This window comes from Pistacia vera, unplaced genomic scaffold (genome assembly GCF_008641045.1).
Source record: "Pistacia vera cultivar Batoury unplaced genomic scaffold, PisVer_v2 Contig623, whole genome shotgun sequence".
Taxonomy (NCBI): Eukaryota; Viridiplantae; Streptophyta; class Magnoliopsida; order Sapindales; family Anacardiaceae; genus Pistacia; species Pistacia vera.
The window spans coordinates 137,299-164,167 of NW_022196472.1; the positions used below are offsets into that span (position 1 = coordinate 137,299).

Here is a 26,869-nt window from a genome sequence, read left to right on the forward strand (position 1 = left end):
CATAAATCACAATGCCAAGAATTTGATATAAATCAGAAAAAGAAAGAGCGATTGGGCCTCATTTCCATCCTGAGGCCCATTGAGCATAACATTGATTTTCTTTTTAAAGAACAAACGCCCTGGTATGACGGAGCCATTAACCCCGCAAAGAGTGTGGCATGTACCACGTCTATACAAAATTTTAATTATTTTAAATTTTTAATATTATTATAAAATTATTTTTAGTAAAATGGTGTAATGAAAATAGAAGTGGTGTAAAAGCAAAACCCTAACTTCGAGACTTTGGCTTAACTTGGGAAGAAGAAGAAAATGGAGGAAACTCAAATGGAAGAGGGAGCAAACAACAAAGACGTGGAGGTAGCTCCGGCCCTCATTTCCGTTCACCCTAATCAGAATTCTGTTGCTGTCGCTGTCGGGTCGGACCTCCGCGTCTACGATCTCCTGTAAGCTGTCTCTTTTCTTCTTCTTCTTCTTCACTTGACTAGTACTCATTAACCATTGGGTAAATGAATTTTCTGTTGGGTTCAAAACCCAGCAAAGACAAATAGTTGCATTATGATAACTTCTAATGATTTGTGAAATTAGGAGAATTTGATGAGATGCTTGTACATGTAAAAAGTCACTATTAAGTTTTATTGGAACAAATTATGTATCTAGTGGAAGACATTTCTTTTTTTATTTGTGTAATTTGACTTTATTTTTATGTTTCTGGTATCTTGACAGTGGGGATGGTGCAGTTTCTTTGCTGGATGATTCTGGTGGACCTTCTCATAAGGATTCTATCAGAGCTATTCGATATGGAGCAAATGGAAAGCTCTTTGTATCTGCCGGTGATGACAAAATTGTCAAGATATGGTCTGCTGAGTCTTGGAAATGTATTAGTTCTGTGTAAGTTATTCAAGCCCACATGGGGTTTTATTAGTTTTAAAGATTTTAGCCTACTTGATAGTCTAAGTTTTTGAACTGGGAAGTTCATGCATGAATAACGCAGAAGGCTTCTATCCCACATTTTACTAATTTTAAGTTTTAATGTCTGTGGATTGATGTAGTATGGTGATTGCCTCTAAAAGTTTTGTTTGTTCCTCACAAAAATAGTGGTCCTCTAAAGCAGGTTCCTGGGTGCTCTTTAGCATTTTGCATGTAGTAGTCACCTGCAAGAGTTAAATCCAATCTCTTCACTTATTCACTCAGGATTCTTAACGTTACACCATGCAGTGATCCCATTTATTTATGACTCAATTTTATGTCTGATGAAAGTTTTTCAATGGAGGATTGCTTAACTATTGTGGATCTAACAGGTGCTCTGAGAAGAGAGTGACTGCAGTTGCCATTAGCAATGATGGTAAGTATGTTTGTTTTGCTGACAAATTTGGAGTGGTTTGGGTTGTGGACCTGCGTGAACTTGATGAAAGTCAAGCATCAGCCAATAAGAAGGCAGCACCGTTGCTTGCTCACTATTGTAGCATAATTACTAGTCTGGTGAGGATTCTTATTCGTATAGATGTTTGTTTTTTTTAACTGTAGATATGGTTTAGGGGTGGTTTGTAGGAATCTTCAACAAATTGACACTTGAGTGCACCAAATTTTCCTTTAACATGATGATTGAATTTACTTTCTATACATTTCTGTGCAGGCTTAGGCTATTGTACTTTAGTCTAAGTATTTGTGGGTCTTTAATGAAATGTTGTTCTCGAGTTCAGAGAATTGATGACTGCCTTTGTTGTTTACCAATTGTCAATGAAGAAACAGATCGCTAGGAATTTCTTTCTTTGTGCTTTTTCATCCCATTTTCCTTATTTTCTTTTCAGAAACCTGCTGGTCAGGCTTTTTCTCTGTGTGCATGTGAACACTTTTCTTTAGCTATTTTTTCACTTTTCAATCTCTTCTTGCCTTTTCTGTTGAGGTGGGGAAGTTGATGAAGTTAGTTTTGCAACCTTGCTGCCTACATGATTTTCACTTGTATACTGGTCACTGTTGAATTGAATTATTTGCAGGAATTTTCTCCAGATGGACAGTTCGTTGTTAGTGCAGATAGAGATTTCAAGATTCGTGTAAACTCTCTTAGCCCATTGAATGACATAACTTGTTAGCCTGTCTCTGCACTTCATTTACATCATATCATTTTTATGACAGGTTACTGTGTTTCCCAAAAAGCCTTTAGATGGAGCCCATGAGATACAGAGCTTTTGCCTTGGCCATACAGAGTGAGTGAGTTTTTACTATCTAGTGTTTTATTGCATTCATTTGATATTCGCGGGAAGTTCTTGTGCGCTGAAGCTTGTGGGTGGAAGAAATCTTCCAAAATGACACTTCCGAAGTGAATTGATGGCATTTTGTGTGCTTTCTGAAATGTATCAAACATAAAACAAACTTAACTTTAAATTTACCATGTGGATTTGCTGCATAGCAACAAACTCTCACATTTGATCCTAAATTACTTTATACCTAAATATGTGTGGATAACAATTTCTAATTGCTAAGGTTGACATGTTCATTTTTTATGTATCTATTGACAGGTTTGTGTCCTGCCTTACATTTATTTGCACTCTGGAATACCCCCAAGGGTTTCTTGTTTCTGGAAGTGGTGATTCAACAGTGAGTATCCATAAGCTGACAATTATCATGTTGTTTATTCTCTTTTTTGAGATACAAAAGTGTGGTAACAATTTATGTACATTGCTTTTGCAGGTTCGGTTGTGGGATATTACCTCAGGATCTCTCCTTGATACTTGTGAAGTTGGTGTGAAGGTATCTCACTTGTAAAATTTCCCTGAAGTTGCTGATGATAGCACTGATTTCCCCTGATGTTTCTGAAATATCACTTGTCAATTTTGATGGACACGTGAAACTGTATTTTCTGTGCTCATACACATACTGTTTATATTAACTCAATATTAGATACCTTGCTGAGAGAATCTTTTCCTCTATTGTATGTGTGACTTATCCTACAAGACCACAAGTAGGTAGTGGTCTTGGCATCATAGGACAGGTGAAAGCAAGTGATTAACAGGTTATTTTTATTTGCTTACTTGGTTTCTTTTTTAATTGCTTCATGAAGGCAGGACATTTAGTGTCTGAGGGAAGTGGTGAGGGTCATTCTACTGTGACTGATCTTTCCACAATCCAGGACAGTCAACTTGTTGCGGTGGCTATTCAGAGGCAAGTTTCATCAGTGATCTGTGCGTTACCTGTGCTTTTTTGAACAACTTCTGTCTTTGATTTTAGTACTTCATGTCTATATATTGTCTCTTTCAGCTTGCAAGGAATATTGATATTGAGCTGCAACATTTCTGCTCAAACACTTTATTTTGCCAAGGTAAGAAATTCAAAGTACACCAGTAGTAGTAGCAGACTTGGAAACAACAGAACCATTATTCAGCACTTACAAAAAAAATTAAACTTGCTATAGTTGTCTTTGATGGATGAATTGTTTCATGTCTTACCTGAAAACACAAATTCCAGTGGCCTGTTAATTTAGCCAATCTGCCATGTTGTTACATGTATGGCTCAAATCTAGATTGAGATATTAGCTGCTATTCAACATGAAATATGGATATTCCTGAAAGCGTATATGAATGGTTGATTCCCAGTGTTGGGCTTCTGCAACAAAGTATGTGTAGGAAGTTGTAGACGTTCATTAGATTTTCAAAGGTTAAGTCACCGATGTTTGTACCATAGATCACAAATAATTTTAGTTTACTGTTCTCAAATAGTGTGATTGTTGCAGGTAGTTTCCATCAAGGGAGAGAACTTCATTCCGACAAGCTTGGGGAGTAGCTCTTCTGTGGGATTATTGTGGATGGTGACCGGCGTCTCCAATGTGCCTGGTTTTGATTACTCTTCTCTGTCCCGAGTGAAGGTCATTTCGGGTTTCAACAAGAACTCTGCTGATTCTGTTGAGAATGAACCTACTGTTTTAGAAGATAATGACATACCTGGGGGAATGGAACTGCTCAAGAAGTTACAAGGAAGTGTTTGTGTTGAAGAGAAGGTCTTTTTGGCGGCTGCTGAAGCTGTAAAAACATCAATTTGCAATTTGTTGATCAAAAAGCAGTACTCTTCAGAGAAACGTGAATTTAGAAAGAGAACAAGAAATGATAGAAAAATCAAACAATAACATTATTTCAGTCAGGGTGACAACTCTTTTCATTTCGCTAAATTTTGTAGGGATCCGAATCTCAACCAATGCTGTTGCTCGGATAGGAAGTTTTGTAATGTTAATTGTGCCCATTAGTAAGAAAATGATTGTAACATCTTACTTTACTGGCAAGGTGTGTGTGTGATGCTTGGTATTAATGAATCACCGCAACCATTTGTGATTTTCATTTATCTTTATTATCAATGATGTTGAAATTGAGAGGACATTATTAAGAAAATGATACATTACCCTTCATGAGAATTTATGTATGAATTAAGCAACTTTCTGGAATCAGGAGTTTCTTTAGATCTGTGGTATAAGAGCTGAAGATCCTGAAATAGCTGCTACTGATGATAACTCATTCGAACTCTCTATTACATGGTGAGATTTCAGGTAACAAAAACTACCTTTATGATTTGAGGTTTGAGGAATGGCCATTTGAAAGGTACATTGAAGCAGTCATTTCTGTTCATTGATTCTTTGCTTTCTCGTACATTTAGAAGCTTTATTTTGTTGATCTTCATCCAACCACGTATACAGTTGTGAAAATTTAAAAATTAAAAAAAAAAAACCTTTTAGATTTGTTAATTTAACTAAACACTCTGATATATAAAAAGTTTATAAAATAATAAAAACACCCTCACTCACTCACAGTGCCAGATTCTGACCACCATCATCAGAATTTAGCTTTACAACGTATACTGATAGGATCTTGTCAGTCATGCGTCGATCTAGTCTTTTTCGATCAGATCTACGATGGATCTAGTCCAAAAAGATTAGATTTGATCGTCGACGGTCAAAAAATGCTAGATTGATGAATGAATGGTCCGTTTCGGTCATTTGTAGGCCGTTGTGATAGATTCTAACTATCACCACTGGTAGTTGCTGAAATCTGATAATTATGGATGAATGAGGATATTTTTATTAATTTTTAAATTAAATTAATAAATTTAAAGGGTCTATAGATAAGTTAAAAATATAATAATATTTTTTAAATAATTAAACAAACAATTATTTTAAAAATAGGATTAAAAATAGAATAAGGAATAATAACAGAAACGTACCCTAATATTTATTAGACCTCACAAAGAGACAAAATAATATGGGCAGTAGGCAGTAGCAGTGCCTACTTTAACAAAAGAAAGAAATCTACATTTGTGTGTGGGCCTTTATGTGTCACCTCGAAATTCAATTCAGCTTCACCATCATTAATCTCCAGCCCTTCCTTTTGGTTTTGGGAATATCTTTATAGCTACTTCCACTATGCTTCTTCATTCATAATTATTATTATTATTTTTCTTTTTTTTTTAACTCTGCAGTTATCAGGCCAGCTTACCTAAAAATATAACCTCTAACATCTTTTAAATATTACATCCAAAAATCTTAAGCAAATTGTTAAACTGTCTAGACTTGGTTTCTTCATCATAGTTACTTTCCCTCTTCCTTAATCTCTGAAATACTAATATCAACCCACTTAAGCCTCTACAAATGCACTTCTTAATTAGTCTCTTTTGTTAATTAATTAATCACTAATTAATGGAGCCATCACGTTTCTCAATCAAATCTTATCTTAGCCAGGTGGAGATGGGATTGAAATTATGCATGGATTGGTGGTCAATAAACCAATTATATTTCTACACAGATGTTTGTTCATTTTATGTTTCACAAAACTTGATGGAAAGAGACTCCCACTTTAGGTGATGGAAAGAGGATCCTCATCACCATTCAAACTTATTGAACAAGACCTTTACATGGGTCCCTTATGGTTTAACATTACCCATCAATATATTGCCACCTAAGCCTTTTTATCATTTTTGGAGTTGAGGGGGACTTGGTTTGGTTCTTGTCAGCGTGTGAGTAGATAAGCGGATAAGGGTTGAAGATATCTTATTATATAATAGGTTTATTACAATAATTTTCCGAAGTTAAAAAGGAATAACAAAAGTTATCTTATTATTAAGTTTTAGTTATTAAAATAAATGATAAGATAGGAATCAGATAAATACTTATTAAAATATAATATTATAAGTTTTAACAACTCGTTAACAGTTTACTAAAAATAAGAGATTTTTTTTTTTAATCGGGATGTTCAGACCAGTTTACGTACACTTTAATAAGTTCTCGAGATCTATTGAATACACTATAAACACAATATTCCAAGTTAATCATAAATGCGGTAGGTGACCTCAAGATGATTCGAATCTAAGAAGTTAATGAATAGAGCAAATCTTATTAATAGCTAGACCAACCCTTTGAGATTAAAAATAAGAGATGTTTTATTACTCTTTTTTTCCACGATTGAAGACAAAACTATTCAGGTGTAACTAACCCCAATGGCTAAAGAGCTTGTCATCCGGCCACAAGGGGAAAGGTGAATTTTTGTTACTTTCGAAACCTTGAGGATATCATTGTTTGTAATTAAACCTTGGGGGGTCAATGTGATTAAGTCTTAAAAGAAATAAAATGTGGTGAAGTAATGAGTTTGGACAGGAAGAAAAAGATAAAATGAGATGAAAGACTTTGGAATTTGTTTGATAATTGAGGATGGATGGGATGGGACTGTGTCCATGTCTTGCTATTTATTATCATTTAATTCAAAGGCGTACTATGTTTTTTGTGAAATAACAATCTGCTATCCTTACTTTCCAAAACTATCCAATACCTACCCGCCATTCGTCTCTAATCTACCCGAGTTTGACAGTATCGATCATTAAAATGTCAATTTTACCCTTAATGATTATTATAAAAATAATAAATTTCAAAATTCAAAACCTTAATTTGGGATCAAGGAGCATTTGACTATATTAATCGAATGTTGGAGTATTAACGACGTGCAAGAGAGAGGCGATCGAACCAGGTTTTTGCGTGACTCAAGCTAGATTGTTGTTAATTGTCAACCATCGGGCAATAAGGGGTACTTCTTTTTCTTTTCTTTTTTGTCCATTTGAAAGGTTTTTGAGAGAGATTAGGGTTTCTAAACCTTAGATTTATTCTTTTTTCTTAAGGTTATATATATATATATTGCATAAAATGATGTAAATGCACTTTAACGGTTAAACTTTGTGTTCGAAAGAAAAAAAAAAAAAAAGGAGTAATATATTGATAGTTTCCATAACCAAAGGGTGATAAATTATTTATTATTTAGAAAAACATTGGATGAAAAAAATTGTAATTCAGCCTTAAATTGAATATGTATAGTAATTATCATGGCAAAATTTAAGAATTGAATTGATGCTTTGAGCATGGCGTTATGCTCTAAAAAGGACATGGAATATTTTTTTGTAAGATCTCGAATAAAATATATGCCCCATTATCATCGATACCCTTCTCACATAAAAAGCATTAGTTCACTAAAAATAAAAAATAATAAAATAATGAAATTAAACAGTAATAATACTGTTTAGTAATAATTTGTGTGTCACATCGACGTTGTTATTATATGATGGAAAAATTGGTTTGACATTAATAAGATGATAAATCAATTAAAATATGAAAATAATTTTTATAAAGCTTTCTCTCTCACAATGATTTTCTTTGAGAAAAGAGAAGAGACAAGGTGGGCAAAGTGAAAAAAAAAAAAATAGTACGTGGCCCGAGTTTGGGCCGCGGGCCCAGAATTAAGTTGAAAAAGTCAAAAAAATAATAATTATTATAAGAGCCAAGAAGGGCCCCCCTAGCAATCTGAGTGGCGAAGTGGGTCCTACTTTTAACTTAAAAAGAAAACGGCGTGGAGTTTGGTTCGTGTGGTATACGTCTCTGCAGTTAGAAACACTTAAAAATTTCTCACCATCATTAATCTTCTTGTGGGCCTTACCCCATAACTGGGACCACTGTGAGCCCATTAAAATTGACAATACTAACATTAATAATTATAAAAAACAATAAAAAAAAATCTCATGAAGGAAGACTTTAACATTTAATACGAGGGATCATTATAACTTTTATTTAGATGATAGTTTTAAGGTTCTAGAAAATTAGTTGAGACGTATAAACTGATATAAATATCTTCGATTATTCAAGAAAAAAAAATCTAGAATGATATAGGATTCAAGTCTCATATGGATTATGTTCTTATGGGCAAATAAAAAAATTATTGATTTTAATTAAATTTTTTTCATAAATATGATGTAATAGTTTATAAATAATTAACTTATCATTAATTTTTTCTCCTAATTATCAACTGATGAATTATAAACTGTTATATCCAACGTAAAACCTAAAAGAAATATTATTATATCTCAGAGATAAGTTATAAAATGACAAAAGAAGATAATGGCGAAAATTATCGAGGAGGAAGAGGAAAGAGCCAGCAGCTGGTCCTATCAATCAATGAAGGCTTAATGTACAAACACACGTGTCCCTTAAAGAGAGCTCATGACTGGCCAAAGCTGCACCCTTTGCCTTTGGGTCCCCAAACCCTCCTCTCTCTTAATCCCCTCAACACAATTGTTTGTGTTTTCACCCATAAAATATTCTTTTTCTTCTTTCTTTCTTCAATCAAATCAAACAGTAAATTCTTCCATTCGCCAGCTTGGACACAAGTATAAATTTTATGTTGATGTATTAATATTGCTACACCGTTACGGTGTAATCTGTACCATAATACCGTAAAAGGGCGATTAGAATGGTACCAGGTTTGAGTATTTCATATCAGAATTCAGGAAACTGAAAAACGAAGACCAAGATGAGAGAATCAGGACAAAATAGCGAGAAAAAAGGCTCTCCAGACAAGGACAAAAGTCGCAAACACTGACACACAAAACAAAAATAATGCAATGCAATGCAATAAATGGAAACAACTACACGTTATTGGTTGCATAATTTAAACTCTTAAACACAGCTCATTCTCATGCACACGACTCTCAACTCAAAACTTTCTCTTTATAACCCCAAACCCTTCGGCTTATCTCTTCCCTTTCAACTTTAAAGTCTTATTAAAGTTTTCTCTCTCTCCATCTCTTTTGATTACTCACCTTTTGTTTTCTCTTTACGTTTATCTTTAAGCAAAGTTTCATGGCCATTTTTGCAGGATTGTAACTAAACAAAGACATACAAAAACAAAGTAAAGTTGAGGGAGAGAGAAAGTGGGTTATCTTTTTTTTTTTTTCTTCTTTGGGAATAGCAAAACAATTTATTCTGTTTCCGACAGAAATTAGCATCAGGGGTATATAAAGATCACTGTTCTTTTTGCAGTAAATTTTCAGAGGTGTTTGTTAATGTTTGCAGTTCTATCATGTGGGTTGTTGTATGCGCATAATTATGATGAGTACATGAATTGATTCTTGTTCTCGTTAAGCAACAATTACAGAAATACTAACACAAAAGACGAGAAAACCCAGTTTTTATGCATTTGTTTTTACTTCAAACATGGAGGCTACAGAGATTTAGGACGCATTTCAGCTTCCCAAGAGTGTCTGCCGTCAGTTTTTTTTTTTTTTTTTCATTTCTTTTTTTCTGGGTTTGTGTGTAACATAGACTCCTATAGACGCGGTCACAGTAAAGCCTTTGTGAGATTTTGAGCCTCAAAAGTTTGATAATCACGGCGGTCTCTGCCTTATTTTAATCTCTTGATTCAGGTGAGTTGATGTAAAATTTGTTTACAACTGCATCAGTTATTCTCTTTTCTTCATTTCCAAAACTGAATTTAATTTACATCTATCTTTCTTTCTTGTCTGTGCGGAAAAATCTTAGTAATGTTGAGAAAGAGATCAAGAGCAGCGACCAGCAAGCAAAGTTTAATGGCGGATCATCACAGTTTTCAACCATCATCAAACTCCCAAAACAACAAAAGACCTATCTCTTTCTTATTTTCTCCACGATTCCGAGCTTTTACAACAAAGGGTCTCGCTGAAACTGAGGTTGTGATAAGTCCAACTTCAATCCTCGAAACAAAACCATTCTCTCCTTTCGGAAATCTCTTCTCCGATGACATATTAAAGACCCCAAAACTTCTCGCTGATCAGAACAAATATTATTCCAGGGAAAGTTTAGACTCTAAACCCATTGGTTTAGGTCTTATTGACGTATTAACTGACAGTAAAACCATTGAAGAGAATCCTTCTTCCAAGCCAAATTACAAAAAAGTTTTCTTTGGAAACAAAATCAGAGTTCAAGTTCCTCCATTGCCTGTTTCTAATCTTTCTCCGTCTCCGTCTCCGTCTACGAAATCTCCAACTGAGTTTGGGATTAAGTCTCCAGCCAAGAATTCTACTGTTAAAACGAACGATAGTTCTCCAGGAGTTGTCACAGGGTGTATTTCTGTGACAGAAATGGAACTTTCTGAAGATTATACGTGCGTGATATCTCGTGGAGCAAATCCGAAAACCACTCACATATTTGACAACTGCATTATTGAGAGCTACTGTTCTTCATCCGAAAAACCCAACTCCCCACTGGGGAATAAAAATAATAATATTAATATTAATAATAACTTCCTCAGCTTTTGCCATACTTGCAAGAAGAATCTTGAACAGAAAAACGACATTTACATCTACAGGTTTGCATGCTAAATTCATTTTTTTTTTTCTTTTGTTCTTTTTTTTTAAAGAAAAAGTAATTTTTTATCTTCTTTAATCATCATTAATTGATAAGCTAATTGTACTGCAGGGGTGAAAAAGCTTTTTGCAGTCAAGAATGCCGCTACCAAGAAATATTGCTCGATGAATTGGAGAATTAACCAAAAAAATTTCCATGAATCTGATTGTAGAGGGACAACAAAATTAATTATTTTTCTCCAAATAATAGAAGAGAGATAATGTAAACTTGATTGCTTCTTTCTAGGGTATATTGATATCCAAAGCTTTTGTTTTTGGGTTGCAGTAGAAGATGAAGAAGATGATTTATGATTGAAAACTTTGCCTTATCTTTTATTATTTAATGATTATTGTTGATGGGACCAATTATTATTTGAGTCATGAAGATTCTTTTCTTCCTTTGATGAGTGTAGTTTCTTTATCTTATCTCTGGTGGCCATAAACATTTCTGAATTATGGTTCAGTGATGACTACAGTTTGGTATTAATTATTGGTTTATATATATTATGGGATAGATTAATCTGAAACTGACTTTTTTAAAGAGAGACAGATCCAAATTTCACGTCTTTTTCTTCACCAATTCAGTAAGCAGTAGGTGGGAAATTATATACTTGATCAAGAGATAAAGTTTAAACAGATTTGTATTCCCTTATATCTATATATATTTGTTTTCTTCCTTTTCATGATAGATTGAGAGTTACTACTCACCAACCAAAGAAAGAGGTGGGTTTCTTTGAGGCTTAAGGTTAATAACATAATTCCCCCAAAATTTGAGTAATACTACACTTACAACCCAATCTCATAACCCCGACATGATAGTTCACAATTAATCAGCTTGTAAATGAATCCTGCTACTTGTTATGGGTCCCGTCTACCTATTTGCGAACTCATCAATTGCGAATTATTATATTAGATTGTGACAAAAAGTTTGTAAGATTAGATTGTAAGTCAATCTTTATCTTTAAACTAAATGATAAGAGGAAAAATTAGGTAAATATTTATTAGTTTATAATAGTGTATGTTGAAATGGCTAACTAATGTTTCATTATTGACAGGAGAATTTTTGTTATTTTTAAGAAAAATTTTGCTGATTCAAATAAGCCTCAGGGTGCCGAAAACCCCCAAAATGTTAGGCTACTAGGTATTTTGGTTTTAAGAAAATTTTGAAAATGAAAACAAAAAACTGGATTTTATGTTATTAAAATTTAAAAATGTTGTTCATTATTATGATTAAAGAGCAATAATATGCTTACAATAAGTTATACAAACAGACAAAAAAAAAAAAGATAAAGTAATTATTTTATATGAATTTTGTGTAATTTTTGTTTATTTGTATAACTCAGTTGTATGATTCAACTGTAAATAAAACATTATTGATGTTTAAAATAGTAGTTGCATATAAACTTTATTTATGATCGTTTTCTTACGATAATAAAGTAAGAATAAAAACATTTTTTTTTCTCGGATTTCAACTGTAAAAATAGTTCATGATAAAATATTACAAATTTTCAAAGACGAAACAAAAAAATAATAAATAAAACGAAAAATTAAAATACAGAAATCACATCCTAAAATGTTGTTAAATAATAAATCATTTTAAATAATTTTTATTTACAAACTGTTTAAAATTCAATTTAATCCATTTTACTTTTGAAATGGCAAATACCCAATAATAACAATTTATATTAAATAAATCAAGTTTGAAAATAAAGTATTCGTTAGCTTTGTAGGTTTTAATTTCAAATCTTCATGTAAAACGTTTTAGCATCATAAAAAATAAAAACAAATTATGCCCTTCTTAATGGATGAAACATCTATATAATCACAGAGGATCGTATTAGTTATTAATTAAGATATGGCTGACACATGGATTTAGACCACTCTCAGTATTTTGAACTCATAATATCTTTGTATAATTAAAATAATGCCTGATGAAGATATGGATCTCAACCAAACTTATATAAAAATTGTAAACAAACAAGCTTGAGATACGATGCCAATTCTTTTGTACTTGGTCACATGAAAAATAAATTAAAAAAACTGCTCGAGTTCAAAAAATACACTTAAAATTTGAATCAGGGGCGGATCTAGCCATCGTCCACCCTCAAATTTTTTTTTTTTTAAGTACTAGTATGTATAATTTCTATATTTTGGTTCATCCTAACAAAAATATTAATATGCAATTAATTTTTATTTTGATCCACACGAACAGAAATTATCATCGACAAACTTCAATGGAACTAGTTGATAGAAAAGAAAAATGCTTCATTCTTTAGTTGTTCAATGTCTGCTCAACCCTATTTACCAACCTTCATGGAAACTATATATATACTTGCTGGGATAATTGTCCATCTGTCGTGCAGTGTATGCGAATACGTGTTTTGCATTGCTTTCGGGAGGGTAATAGAGGGGTTGACACCTCAACAAACATGGGACTGTATCTTTCAACTATTTAATACTGTATATTTAAATTTAAAGAAGTTCATTTTGTCTCTTATGTATAACGAAAATCCAATCAATTAATAAAATCTTTAAGTAAAGTTTTAATCCGATCATTCCCTCATGGAATCAAGAACTTGCACCGCAGAAACAGTGGAGTTACTGTAAACAATAACATTATGAAAATAAAGAAAGGCCCTATAAGAAGTGGACGATAATGATAAGAATAAATAAAGTTGTAACTTCAATTTTCTTGTTGATGATTCAGAGTAGGATTGAAAATAAAGAAAAGAGAGAGTGGAATTGTTTCATGCTTCTTTTAATATAATTATGATAAATGTTTATATATCCTTTCTTTAGTAGTATTCAACAAAGCGAAAATATTAGACACTAATACTGTTTCCAATGTAAAAGAAAGTAACAGGCCTCTCCAATATTCATATTCATCATTTTGGCTATGGATACATATTACAAGAAGAATTTTCACAGATTAATATCATACTTCACATATGCATACTCTATTTAAAGGCGGCGAAAGAGTCATAATCTAATCTATGGACAACTTAAATGTGACTATCTGCCCAACAAAAGGAAGTGTTAAACCCCACCCAGGATCTTACAGCGATATTATATGTGCACAAGAATGTAAAGCACCCAAAACGAGAGCGCTTTTACTTTCAAACTGAATATGGTAATAGAGACGACAAAAGAAGATTGAAATCTATGGATCGGATATCAATTTGGAAAATGAATCAAGTAAAATGTTAAAACAAAATGAAGACACCCCACTTGAAATATCAAAATTCACAAACACCTAGACCTAGTCATGAGTAATCAAGATTCTACATCTCACAAACCCACAACAATCATGAAACTAGAGGATCAATCTGGGAAACTCAAAACTACCGTAAGAAAAGAGCTAAAAAGCATCAATCTGTACAAATGGACAAAACGATACAGGTCTAGTACAACATACAACAAAGCAGCAAAATCCTAGTTAACCCAAAAATCAAATGAAAGAGAAAGGAGCCTTGGCACATCATGTAAGATTGCCCCATTTGCAGATAGCTGGACAGAGAAAGAAGCTAAGAGTAGAACACAGCAGCACAGTTTAAGGTTTCAAGTAAAACAGTATTCAAGCTTTATCCTTGTTTAAAGATCCAAAGACAACATCATTCTGAATAATTGATTTCATTTCCTAAAAAAGAGTCAACAATAATAAGATACTCTTACAAACACTAGCACAAACATTGAACACAGCATCAAACTTCCATTTAAATCCAACTATAAAGCAGCGACATTGCTATCAGAACATAACATGTAATTGCGAAGAGTGAACCTCTTAGTCTGACACTACATATTGACTCAATAAGAAGAGTGAACATCTTAGTCTGACACTACATATTGACTCCTCTGCTTCAAGAGACTCCTGGTACAATAACCGCAAGACAAAGATAACATGCAGTATTAAGACACAGGTGAAAAGAAAAAGAGATTGCATATATCGGAAACAGCATACATTGATTACACGAAATCACGAGAACTGCATACAGTTCTTTACAAGAAAGACACAGACACTGCATATGGTTCCATACAAGACTTAACGGTCAAGACCATAACTATCACGAACATGTTCTAGTCCTGAGAAAGCCTTCCAAACACTTCTCACAATGGTACCCTGGAACACAAGCGAATTGATTTAACGTCAATAAAACATATAATTACTTCAACATGATAGTAAATCTACAAAAGGATTGAAAGTTAAAGACATGGAAAATTATTACCTTGTAAATGGCTTGGCAACAGTCAACGAATCTCCAAGGAAAATAAGCTTTTCGAAGACCAGGAGACAAGTGGTGTTTCAACTCAGAAGAACAAGAAACTAATAGTACTTAGAACAGGACAGAGCAACACGGATTGAGCTTAACTTAAAGGAGCAGAAGTGGCAAATAACTACTTTCACTTCCCCCTCCCACTTTTCCCTCTCAAAAAACACGAAAATGTGGTGAAGGGGAAGAAACACATGTATACAAAGGATTAAGATTCTAAGTAAACGAGATATAGTAAGAAATTGTGACTACAAAGAAGAGATGCTTGATTGCTGAGCATCTAATTGAGGGAAGGTTGAACCAAGAAGAAGAGTTACAATATAAGGATCATATAAGTTGCCAATTGACACAGTTAACTAAGAAACAAAGAGCCTAATCGATGTAAGATTATCAGATAGAAAAAGAAAGGGTTTTGAAATCGAAATCAAGGAGATAGAGATGAATAACAAGAATAAACAGAGATCTAAAGAACTTGTGAATGGTCTAATCAAGGTATCTACTATATATACACGGTATCTAACACTAGAGGCCTAAGAACTTGTGCTTAAGTCCATGACTGTGAGAATCAACAGTTTTACCCTGAGAGATTAGATTATACTGACAAGTTATCATCATAGATTCCAAATCTAACAAAGACGTAATTTTTCTTCCAGCCCAGTAGCTTAGATAGTAGTTAATTGCTCCATCCCACGCCAAATAAGATTGCAGGCATGCATTCATCACCACGACTCCCATATTCCTTCTGCTTCCCATTCAAGTCAACTTCCCTCCGTTTAGCCACACCATGTTACACTAACCTTGCCCAACTCCACATCAATCTCAAATGAAAAATCTGGAGATTGTTGACCCACCAGAGCCATCCACTACACCAACACAAACAAAACACAACCCCGTACGACTCAAACTACCAACCCAACTCAAAAGCTAAAGAAACGACCGCATACCAACTTGCACTACCAACCCAACTCTTTATTTTCTTCAACTGTATATACAATCTAACACTAACCCACTTCAGAAGCTAAAGTTATTTACAGGAGCGCATAAAGCTCCTTCTACTTCACTCATCGACATTGTCAAGATTGAGAATGCGACGCAGAGTCTTTGTCGCTGAGTCAGCACTAAGAAATATATCCCTAGTACGACCAATAAGATCCCTGGTTGGTGACGAGGGTGCAGATTTAGCCATTGGACGATCCATTTCAACAGCAGCCTCATCAGCCATTACTGGCAAATCAAGTGAAACGGTGCGTTTCGGCTGCAAGGAAAACTTGGGAATCGGCAAAGAGCTCGGCGGCGGCGAGTTGGAGTAAGCCGGCCCGGCCCACAGCTCAGACAATGAGAGGGTTTCAAACTCACCAAGGAGTTTCCCAGTGAAAGGTCTCTCATTTCTTGGGGTTTTCATGTTGATAGCTATAGGGTTGCTTCTAGCACTGGTTTTCGACTTCGTTGGGATGTTGTCCACAGAGTTCACGTTTCCGTTAACACTTGATGATGGTGTTTTTGACGAAGATGAAGAATTAAACGAAACAAAAGAAGATGATCTTTTGGTCACAGAAGCAGAAGAAGTACTGATCGGGGTTGGGAGTATACCTGCTCCGGATTCGAAAGCCCTACAGTTAACATCTCTGAAGTTTCTAGACCGACCCGACCCGTTTGGCTTGACTCTGCCGTAATATTGATTCTTGTGTTGAGCCACAACAACGAGAGTCTCCATCACTGAGTTAAACAACTACTACTCTTTACGAGTTATGCCAATTGCAGCAGATCCACCGTCAAAGATCACAACTTTAAGCCCCGAACTGCACGAAAAGCACTATAACGACTGGACGATCTTCTCCAAGATAGATCCAATTTGAACATCGATTTATTTCCAGATCTTCCTCAACAAACACAATAAAATTTATAAAAAATCGAGAAAGTAAAAACTGAAAATCTAAAAGCTAAAACCAGATAACAAAAGAGTTTGACAGTGATTTTCTAGAGAAAGCGAGAAAGGAAAATACCCGAAACTGAAAGAGAAAGTTGACTGTGAAGTAGTGGAGAAGAGATTGTCAGATCTAAGAGGGCGAGGGGAGGGCTTTGTAATGGTTGTTTGAGGTTCTGATTTTTGTGTAACTTGGAATTTTTGGGGTTTAATTTGCCATTGAAATGGAGAAGAGGAATCCACGGATCTGAAATGACTATCACAACTCACAGTCATGTTTAAATATCACAGCCTTCGACTGGTCACTGTGGATAAGGAAATGCCCCTGGTTTTGAAATTATTTACGAGAATGTCATCCTTGAGTTGAATGTAATTACTAATTAGAGACTATTGACCCTGGTCCGTTCTCAACTTCTCCTCCATATCTGTTTTTGGTCTTGGTTAGATTTTTTCGTTCATTGTTTGACTGTAGACACTCCTAATTTTGTTGTGTAAATTAAAATTATGATATTAATTATTTTAAAATATATTAAAAAGTTTGAAAAATAAAATAAAATTTATCTTATTTAAAAATACTTTTTATTAAAAAATAAACTATTTTTATTTCATTTATTCGCATTAATCGTCTTTGAAAAATATTATCCTTACTTTAATTATATAAGGATTTTCTTTTATATATATTTATAGAGTGGTATTTATTTTTTTAGTTTTAAGTGATATATATCTTTTAATAATAATAATAATTTAGTCGAAAAATTGTGAAAAATAATTAAGAACTGATCTAAAGTGCTTATAGTAATGTGATAACCATACCAATTAATTAATTATAATATGGATTTTTTTTCTACTTAAAATGATATTATTCTTATAAATAGGAATTTGGAAGTGACAATATGGATGGGGGTAGTTTAGTAAAAGAGAAAAATGAGAGATTTGGGCCTGGGGGCCACAAAAGTCATGGAACAAGTTGGGGTCCTACACATCCGGACAAAAGATAGAGATAAAAGCTTGGTTGGAGCGTAGTGGGTAAGGTGAGGGCTATGGCTCTATTCATGCACTGACACCTGTCAGTTTTCATTATTTGATTGAAATTAAATGTATCTTTTAAAATTTAATACGATAACATGTCATGACATTTTATGCCGTGCAAAAATTACATGCCTAATCTTCCGAATAAACCCTTGTGGGTAAGTAAATTTAGTATATACATATATTTATAAGAGCAATGTTATATTTATCGAATGATGCACACCGAATAACGTGACATAATCTTGATCGTCGATTAATTATGAATTAATATTAATCGATAGTTAAGATTATGTTACGTCATTCGATACACGAATTTAATGTGCATTCGTTGGTAATTGTATTATTTTCCTATTTATAATAGAAATTAAAATAAAATAAAAACAAGGAATTCATGAGCAACGGGAAAATGGAAAGTTAGGGAAGGTTAATGAGAGAGAGAGAGAGAGAGAGAGAGGAATCAAATTGCCTTTTCCTTTACACGTTCTTTGGGAAACCAAAATAAAGTAGGTGGGGGGTTCTTTGCTTGGTAGGCTTAAAAAGTGAAGGAATAAATAAATAAAAAGGCTGTCAAAAAAATTGTTCTTATTTACCTTTTATTTGCACGCCGAAGGCTAGTAACTCCACGTCCAAGCCAAGCATTTACTTCAATGACAAATGTCAAATGTACCCCCCACCGTCCATAGTGTTTTGTCCAAATAACCCTTTGGAATTGGAGTAAAAATGCTTTGTCTCTTTGCGAGGATATCTGTCTAAGATCCACCAAACAAGAAGCTTTTCTAAAGTGATGGCAAGTTGTTTAAACAAAACCAAAGTTAGGCGTAAAGACCAAAACGCACTTATTTTGATATTTATTAACTTAGGTTAAATTACATTATCATCCTTGAGGTTTGGTGAAGAGAAAATTTTCTAGTCGTCCGGCCAAAATTGTAAACAATTCATTCAAAATATTTTTTTGACCCCTTAAACCGTTATATTTAATTGTAAGATAAACCATTATGGGTTAGTAGTGTTAGTTTTCCCAAAATTAAAGGGTGAAAGGTTTCATGTCAAACCTCAAGGGTAATACATAATAAATCCTCAGACTCGCACATCATCAAGTTAAGTCTTAACTAAAGTTTGAATCGGTTTATAAGTGTTAAGAGAGTATGGGGGGAGGACAATTGCGCAAATGTGTTGGACTTTGACTATTATATACATCACTAGACTTTCCAGTGGTTAATAGGTGATTGATTTATTATGAGTTAAAAAAAATAAAAACAAAAACAAAATGCATATTTATAAGATTCCGATCTAATTATAAAAGAGTCGAAGTAAGTCCTCAATTTTATTTATAGTGTTATTAGGAAAGGGCATTGTTTTAAAGCAAATCTTTGGCATTAAAGATATACATTGGAAAAAGAAAGATGATTAATTTGTGACACATATTCGTCCAACAAAGTTTACATTTGTTTATTTTTAAATGCAGAAGGTGAGACAGAGCTGTTTCTTTTATATAATCGATGTTGGTTGCAAAGATAACACGAGTTATGCCTGAAAAAGTAGGGCTGACGTAAAGTCTTATCAGCATGGGTAGTCAGAACTTAAGATGATTCTATGACCGCTCAAATGCGGCCACATCACGTGATGACGTGAGTAGCATACTCCTGCCAGTGTAGTGGGTGTACGTCAGGTTAACAAATGGTTGGAGGTGCTCCATGTATCCAATCCCTACACAAGTCGAGGAAATCACTCGGGTAAGTGAGCAATGGGACGTAGAGAAGGATTTGCACGGCATCCATCCCACTCACAGATTTAGTTATCATTACTTTGATTCATCCCACTATAAATAGAGGTCTTCTCTCCTATTTGTGGTATTGGCTAATTTCACTCTGGAATAACATACTCTCTCTCTCTCTCTCTCAACGTTGTAACTCAGCTCGCTGAACGCAATCTGACTCTACTCATTAATACAATATCAGTGGACGTAGGATTTGCCTTGTAAGCATCCGAACCACTTTAAACATTGTTCTTCACCCTTTATTCAACTAAATACTTCCATAACCACGTGTAACTTCTAAGCCCGCTTCGTATTTTTCACGTGCGAATAGTTGGTGTCAAAATCAAGCATCAACAATTTGGTGCTAGAATGAGGGCTTGATTTAGTACTCGTTCTTCATCAGAAGAATCTCTAACTAATTGGTCTCATTACAGCAAATGGCTCGCGGTTTTGAATCTGAGCGAACCAATTATGGCAATGAAGAGATCCCCTAGGTACAGGAGGACACTTCTCCCAAAGTACCCCCAGCTTAGCAAAATATCGTGGGGGATATCCCTTCAAGCTCATGGCTTGATCCAACCGTCATGAGTTACCTGGAGATGTTTAATAATACTCTTCAAACGGTCAGTCAAAGGCTAGACCGATTGGATGGGGTCGTGCCACCCAAATCAAATGAGGCGGTGCCACTGCCGAAAACGCTTACAGGTCACGTGAAAGCACGAAAAAGGGCAAAAGCCTATACCGCGCGCACTACAACGCGTCAAATAAAAGGGAAAGCAAGTAGCGTACAGCGGACCTAAAGGCTCCAAGGGACCAGCAAACACCATCGTGCCCTAGGTAGAATACCCGTGGCATTGCGACTCGGTGACATGTCGCGGCCTGAGCCATCTTGCGCCACATCGCGCGAGCACTCCCACAAAAGTGCAAGGTGGGGAGATTCTCATTATTGCCAAAATGACGGCTTTGATCGTCGTCGTGCAGGGAATTCCCATTGTCCGCGAGTCGATTCGCACCACCGCGGAGGTCAGGATGGTTCCCCGAATCACTCAACGCCATCACACGACTCCGACCAGGGTGTGTCGAACATGGCCGGAGCTGCCAACTGCAGTGAGGAGGAATCTGACCTAAGGTCTTTCCTCAACCGCAACTGTAAGGGTCGAACCCACGTTATGAAAAGTGATCCCCAGATAGTGCCACTGCCTCAGATTGAGGAGTTACAGCGAGCTCTGATCAACTTAAGGCTCAGCGAAACAAGCAAGGGCAGGTCGTAGAGGCATCTCCCTTTTCTCTGGCAGTATTAGCTGCTCCCCTCCCTTCAAGATTCAGAATGCCTAACATGCGAGCATTCGATGGAAATTTCGATCCGTAAGATCATCTGTATGAGTTCAACGACCTCATGGAACTCCACCAAGTCTCTGACTTGGCAAAATGCCGCTGCCTGACGGTAACCCTTACCTCCCATGCCAAGCGATGGTTCAGGTCGCTCCCAGCGGGATCAGTAAGCTCGTGGCCTCAAATGAGCTTGACATTTTTTAGACACTTCCAGACGAACAGGAAGTTCTCGATGCCGCTAAGCTACCTAAACAACATAAGGCAAGAGAGGGGCGAGCCCCTTCAATCTTATATTGACAGGTTCCACATGGAGCTCCACAAGGTAGCTCACACTCTCGAAGAGTCCGTTCGGACTCTCTTTATCGCAGGAGTTCGCCCACAAATAGATTTGTGGAAGGAGTTGCAATCTAAGGACGATGTTTTCCTCACCCGCTTTTACAACCTTATGGAAAAGTACCTCCGCATTGAAAACTTTGTGGCTACGCTCAACCACCACAACCCTGGTCCTTCGAGCAGTGCTCCCGATCGGGGGGAGAACAGGAGGGCTTATTGCAGATGGGCTAATGACGATCAGTGAAAAGGAAATAAGCAGCGATACGAGCCCAAGAAATCCTACACCCCAATTCCTCGTCGCGATCTCGACAAGAGTCAATACACCCCTCTAAATGCCTCAATATCGGCTATTTTGGATAAGTCAGAGGAGGCCAGTTTGCTCGGAGAGCTCGAGTCCATGAAAAATCTTTCTTCGGCCAAAAACAATAAAAAGTACTGTCGCTATCATTGAGATAATAGGCACCACACCGATGAGTGTCGGGCCCTCAAGCAAACAATTGAGGACCTCATTAAGCAGGGACACTTCAAAGAGTATGTTGATGACTCTGCTTCCGTTAGGGAGAAAAATCAAGAAGAACCGGGAAAAAAGCGTCGTGATCGCAAATGTCTCTGCAGTGTAGGGATCATTTTTGGGGGACCACATCTCGTAGGGAATTCGTGAGGTGCCCATGAAAGGTATGCCCACGCAGCCCGTCATAACCCTATAAGTGTGATGAGCAAGACGTCGCGACCAGCGAAGGTTCTCAGAGAGGAGGAAATCACCTTCTCTGATAAAAACGCGGTACGATTGCATCATCCCCACAATGATGCTCTTGTCATCACACCCGAGATAGGGCGGTGATACCGATGAAATGACCAAAATGATTGAGTTCCTAATAGTGGACTGTCCATCTGCTTTTAATGGCATCTTGGGACGGCTTCTACTACGAAGCTTCAAAGCAGTCACCTCGATCTACTATCTAAAGATGAAGTTCCCTACTCCAATGAGGATAGAGGAAATAAACATATATATAAGATTCCGATCTAATTATAAAAGAGTGCAAGTAAGTCCTCAATTTATTTATAGTGTTATTAGAAAAGGGCATTGTTTTAAAGCAAATCTTTGGCATTAAAGAAATACATTGGAAAAAGAAAGATGATTAATTTGTGACACATATTCGTCCAACAAAGTTTACATTTGTTTATTTTTAAATGCAAAACGTGAGAAAGAGTTGTTTCTTTTTATATAAACGATGTTGGTTGCAAATTAATATGTATAAAAAAAAAAATATAATGCATAGGATCCTTAGGTAACATCCAAAATAATAAACAAGATATGCAGTTTTGAGTACCTTAGTATTTTAAATGATTAATTTTAGAGTTAATCCTTTTAAGATTTAAAAGATGACAAAAATTCTTCTATTGTTAAATTTTAGGTGTCAAAAAAAACGAAAGGTAATTTGGTAATATTTGTTAACTCATAAGAATGGAAAGTTTAACGATTCAATAACAATTAATCAATGCAAGGAGATTTTTGTTATTATATTATAATTTGGGGATTTGTCTTCATTTTAATATAAAGAGAATGTTAAATTTAAAGTATTTTTGAGATTTTTGAAAACTGTGAAACACCTTTCTTAAGTGAATTTTTTTATATTTTTGCAAAGGTTTTATGATGTTTTAAATAAATTTTTTTTTTTAATTTCAGGAAAAATTAGTCGTTTAAGGTTGATTTTTTTATGGACTTAAAATAATTAATTATTTCATATTGTTTTGTTCTGTTTTGTCAGCCTTTTTCCGCTCACTGAGTTTAACCAGTCGCTCGCGTTGATCTGTCTAACAATAAAATGTTCAAACACAATTACCTTTCCAAAATAAATAAATAAATAATGACCGTACAAAGTTTAAATATTGGCCTTTTAATTAAATTATAGAACAAATTTGATTGGCCGGATGTTAACTTTATTTATTTTTAAACAATAAAGTAAAGAAACTAGTGGTACTATTCGACACTGTAAAACTCGCCCATTCAAGATTTTAACATATTCCAAATTTCATTAATGCCCTTATTTCAATTTTTATAATTTAAGAATATACCCACTTTCTAACTATTATTCATGATGTTTGTAATGTCTAATATTGTCATTATCTTAATTTACAAGAATTTCACATATTCAAATTGAGAGTTAAATACATTAGTCTAAGCCTTCTTGCATCAGTTGTAGCGTAATAAAGGCATGGTATAGAATTTATCACACAATTAATAGTGTCTGCCCATAAAAAAAAATCCATTAATGTCTCAACCACCGAACACCAAGCAAGGAATAGCCATGTTCATCTTCTTAATTAGCTTATAAATCAATAAAGGATTCCATATTCTTTGACAGAAAGTGTTGGTGCAAGCTGCTTAATTTAATAGAGTGGTGGACGCCCAAATATATCAACTATGGATGAAGGATATATTATAAGGGTGAGTCCCTCAAGCTAGCCCGGCTCCGGCATATATACTTTTGACTCTACCAATAGTTGTACTAGGAAGATGGAAGGATATAAGCAAAATGTATATGCATGGCATGATTAATTATGTATTAAATGAGAGCTGTTAGTCGAGTTAATCCCACATGACCTTGGAACCACTGACCGAGTAACAGTTTGAGTGGCTATCTCTATTAGTACTTAAGAAAGGATTCGAAATTAGAACCTGTTGAGTATTACACCCAATAGTCCCTATCGAATTATTCGACAATCCAGAGATAGTTATAATCCCACGGGATCTTGGAACTACTAACCGGATAACAACTTCAATCGTTACCTCTATTAATACTTGAGGAGGGATTCTAAATCAGGACCCATTGAGTATTACACTCAATAGTCTCTATTAAACTACTCGACCACCCCAGTGATAGTTAATATCTTATTATTATTTCTTATTTAAAAATTATACGTTTTGAATTTTGATAGGATTCTAGTTTTAAACTTGGATTCATAAAAAGATTTCTAAATTATAAGAAAAATAAAAAGATCGAAAGAAAGAAAACTTATGTGGCAAATTGGGCATGGACAGTGGAGTGCCTTCACGGATTCCACTGTATGAGTGGAACAGTGATGAGCACAGCAGGCAGCTTCATATGGTGCGATAATAAAGTATTGCCCTGCCGTCCATTATTCTTCAAGTTTAAAGGTTCCTTATTTGTACCAAAATTCTGAGATTTCTCTTCTATATAACCTCTTGACTTCACCGAGACTCTCCTTCTCCTCACTTTCTAATCCAAGCTAAGAATCTCTCTCCCTCTTTTTATGTATATAAATTAATTATACCATCAGCAACTTCGTTCAAGAAAGTTCTCCTTTCTTATTGAATCTTTCTGAGTTTTGATCATGAAGGTCCACCCTGCACCATCAAAGCTCCAGAAACTCCCTCACGTATTTGCCAAAGTCCTTCAACTCCCTTTTCACTCCGAGGCCGACGTTTCTGTTCAAGAAACCTCAGAGTCTTTCCTCTTCACGGCTACCACCGATGATATGAGCCTGCAGAATGTTCGGGCTCATGTGATTGAGATATATCCTGGGGTGATGAAGGTGGTGATAACAGAAATGGAGGGCCGTGGTGATGATTTTTTGTTAGATAAATACGAGCTTGATTTGTGGCGGTTTCGGCTTCCAGCTTGCACCCGGCCAGAGATGGCAACGGCAAAATGTTTTGCCAGGGAGTTGGTTATTACGGTGCCAAAAAGTAAACGATTGTGAAGAACAAGTTCAAGAGGTAACGGATTGTGGTGAAGTGAATGGGAAAAGGAAGACTTGTTCTTGTTGAGTGATCATTATGCATATTCAATTGTTAGAGGAAGAAACTCAGCACTTAGTTTTGCTGTTAATTTGTCTCTCTCTACTTAATCCGTAGACCAAATCAAATAAAAATTATGTCACATAAATAATTATGTTTCAATCAAAGGCTTTTATAATCCATGCAACATTATAATTCATGAACATCTAACACATATTCTTCGTATTATATAATACAATATACTCAACTATTGAAAGACTATTGTTTTTGCTTTATGGTGCACTGTTTATATGAGAAAGATATGTGGAAATTAGTTCAGGGATTTGTTAAATTTTGCCTTCCCTTTGTGCATGCCACGCCATGGATGATGGAGGAAAAAGGGCTCTCCACTTTCAGCTTCAAGAATCTTATAGCACTCACTCTCTCTTCTCTTATGAATGATAGTGGGCTGGGTTTGGGACTGTGGTCCATTTGAACTTGCATGGACCTCAATCCATCACAAAAGTAAAAGACCCATTACCCTAACCATCATATATACTCTCAACATTTTGCTTTTCTATAAAGCATATTCTCCATTCCGTCGTTCTTTTCAGAAAACAACACATTCTAATTGGCAACATCGGAACTTTATTCTATTCCTTAAGTGTATGCATGCATGCATGGACATGCCATAGCAACGGATACATGCATGCATTGTATTACATCTTATTATATAAAATACTTTTTTGCAATAACATAAAAGACTTCTATTAATTAGGGGTGTTCATAAAAATGCAAAACCGAACCAAACTGATTTTTTGAAAAACCGGTTTGGTTTCAATTCAAAGAAATACATAAACTCAATTTCTGGTTCGGTTACTGGTTTAAAGAATTTATAAAACTGACTAATCGGAACCGATTTTCACTTTAAAATTTAAAAAACCTAAATCCTTAAATCTATTTCTCTTTACTCTTCACCCTTTACGCATTTATCCTCTTTTGCTACACACAAACACAAATTTTAGAATTTAGTGTGAGATTCAGACCAAGCACGGTGGGGAACATATTCATATGAAAGTTGAAAACAAAATTAACAAAATAAAAAATAAGGTAAAGGGAAACCAATTCAAACTGGTTAACTGGTTTTTCATAACCGATTAATCTATTTTTTTCTTAACCGATTCATTTTTAGTTAAAAAAAAAACTTCAACTAAAAAACCGGTTCGGTTAACCGGTGATGTACACCCTAGCATTAATGCAATTAACATTTATGCATATAACTATATGAGCAATATTAGTCTTATAAAGAGGCATATAAAGAGTCAAATCCAGCCCTTGAAATTCATAATTGTCTCTTTCTGTCTCTCTTTTTTCATTATTTCATGGACTGGATTTGACTCTTTGTATAACTCTTTGTATAACTCTTTGTATGTCTCTTTGTAAGGCTAGTATTACTCTAACTATATAATCGGTGCTATGTGTTTCTCAAAGAAAATCTAGGTCCAGAAATGTATGTAACAGGTGGCAAGTCCTATACATTTCAACCCATTTTTCCATGCCACTTGTCATGAAACATATCCCCACCTGTCAAAAACCCTCCAAAAATCTCTTTCCCATTTGCACACGTGTACAATTAGAAACCCTGCTGTCAAATTCTCTACAAACCTTAAACTCTCCGCAGCCTCGTACTCACACTACTTATATTCAACATCTCGCTACCACTTCTCAACCAGCACATTTGTCTTCTTTCTTTCACATTGGAACTCGGTTTAACACAATCTCTGCTGTCCAAACTCCGTTAAGTTAAGCCAAAT

General features: G+C 35.1%; 4 protein-coding genes across 6 annotated transcripts; 3 read left to right on the plus strand and 1 right to left on the minus strand.

Annotated features, from left to right (window-relative positions):
• Positions 1–205: 205 nt before the first annotated feature.
• Positions 206–4,332, plus strand: LOC116110996 (tRNA (guanine-N(7)-)-methyltransferase non-catalytic subunit wdr4-like). The gene is made up of 10 exons (XM_031397203.1): positions 206–443; positions 724–888; positions 1,299–1,479; positions 1,995–2,051; positions 2,134–2,204; positions 2,517–2,595; positions 2,689–2,748; positions 3,059–3,159; positions 3,256–3,316; positions 3,728–4,332. The coding sequence occupies exons 1-10, from the start codon at positions 310–312 to the stop codon at positions 4,115–4,117; spliced, it is 1,299 nt and encodes a 432-aa protein (XP_031253063.1). The 5' UTR covers positions 206–309; the 3' UTR covers positions 4,118–4,332.
• Positions 4,333–8,989: 4,657 nt separating this feature from the next.
• On the plus strand, positions 8,990–10,851 carry LOC116111027 (FCS-Like Zinc finger 8-like). 2 transcript variants are annotated; one of them, XM_031397233.1, is made up of 3 exons: positions 8,991–9,714; positions 9,830–10,634; positions 10,745–10,851. In XM_031397233.1, the coding sequence occupies exons 2-3, from the start codon at positions 9,832–9,834 to the stop codon at positions 10,812–10,814; spliced, it is 873 nt and encodes a 290-aa protein (XP_031253093.1). In that variant the 5' UTR covers positions 8,991–9,714; positions 9,830–9,831; the 3' UTR covers positions 10,815–10,851. The 2 variants fall into 2 exon arrangements, with proteins under 2 accessions (XP_031253094.1, XP_031253093.1); XM_031397234.1 differs by having other exon boundaries at positions 8,990–10,634.
• A 3,559-nt stretch (positions 10,852–14,410) lies between these two features.
• Positions 14,411–17,128, minus strand: LOC116111017. 2 transcript variants are annotated; one of them, XM_031397221.1, is made up of 3 exons: positions 16,943–17,128; positions 14,895–16,815; positions 14,411–14,788 (listed from the first exon to the last, which is right to left on the minus strand). In XM_031397221.1, the coding sequence occupies exon 2, from the start codon at positions 16,651–16,653 to the stop codon at positions 15,997–15,999; it is 657 nt and encodes a 218-aa protein (XP_031253081.1). In that variant the 5' UTR covers positions 16,654–16,815; positions 16,943–17,128; the 3' UTR covers positions 14,411–14,788; positions 14,895–15,996. The 2 variants fall into 2 exon arrangements, with proteins under 2 accessions (XP_031253081.1, XP_031253082.1); XM_031397222.1 differs by having other exon boundaries at positions 14,895–17,128.
• A 7,220-nt stretch (positions 17,129–24,348) lies between these two features.
• On the plus strand, positions 24,349–25,039 carry LOC116111006. The gene is made up of 2 exons (XM_031397212.1): positions 24,349–24,423; positions 24,677–25,039. Exons 1-2 carry the CDS (start codon positions 24,349–24,351, stop codon positions 25,037–25,039), a joined length of 438 nt encoding a protein of 145 aa, XP_031253072.1.
• The last annotated feature ends 1,830 nt before the right edge of the window (positions 25,040–26,869 follow it).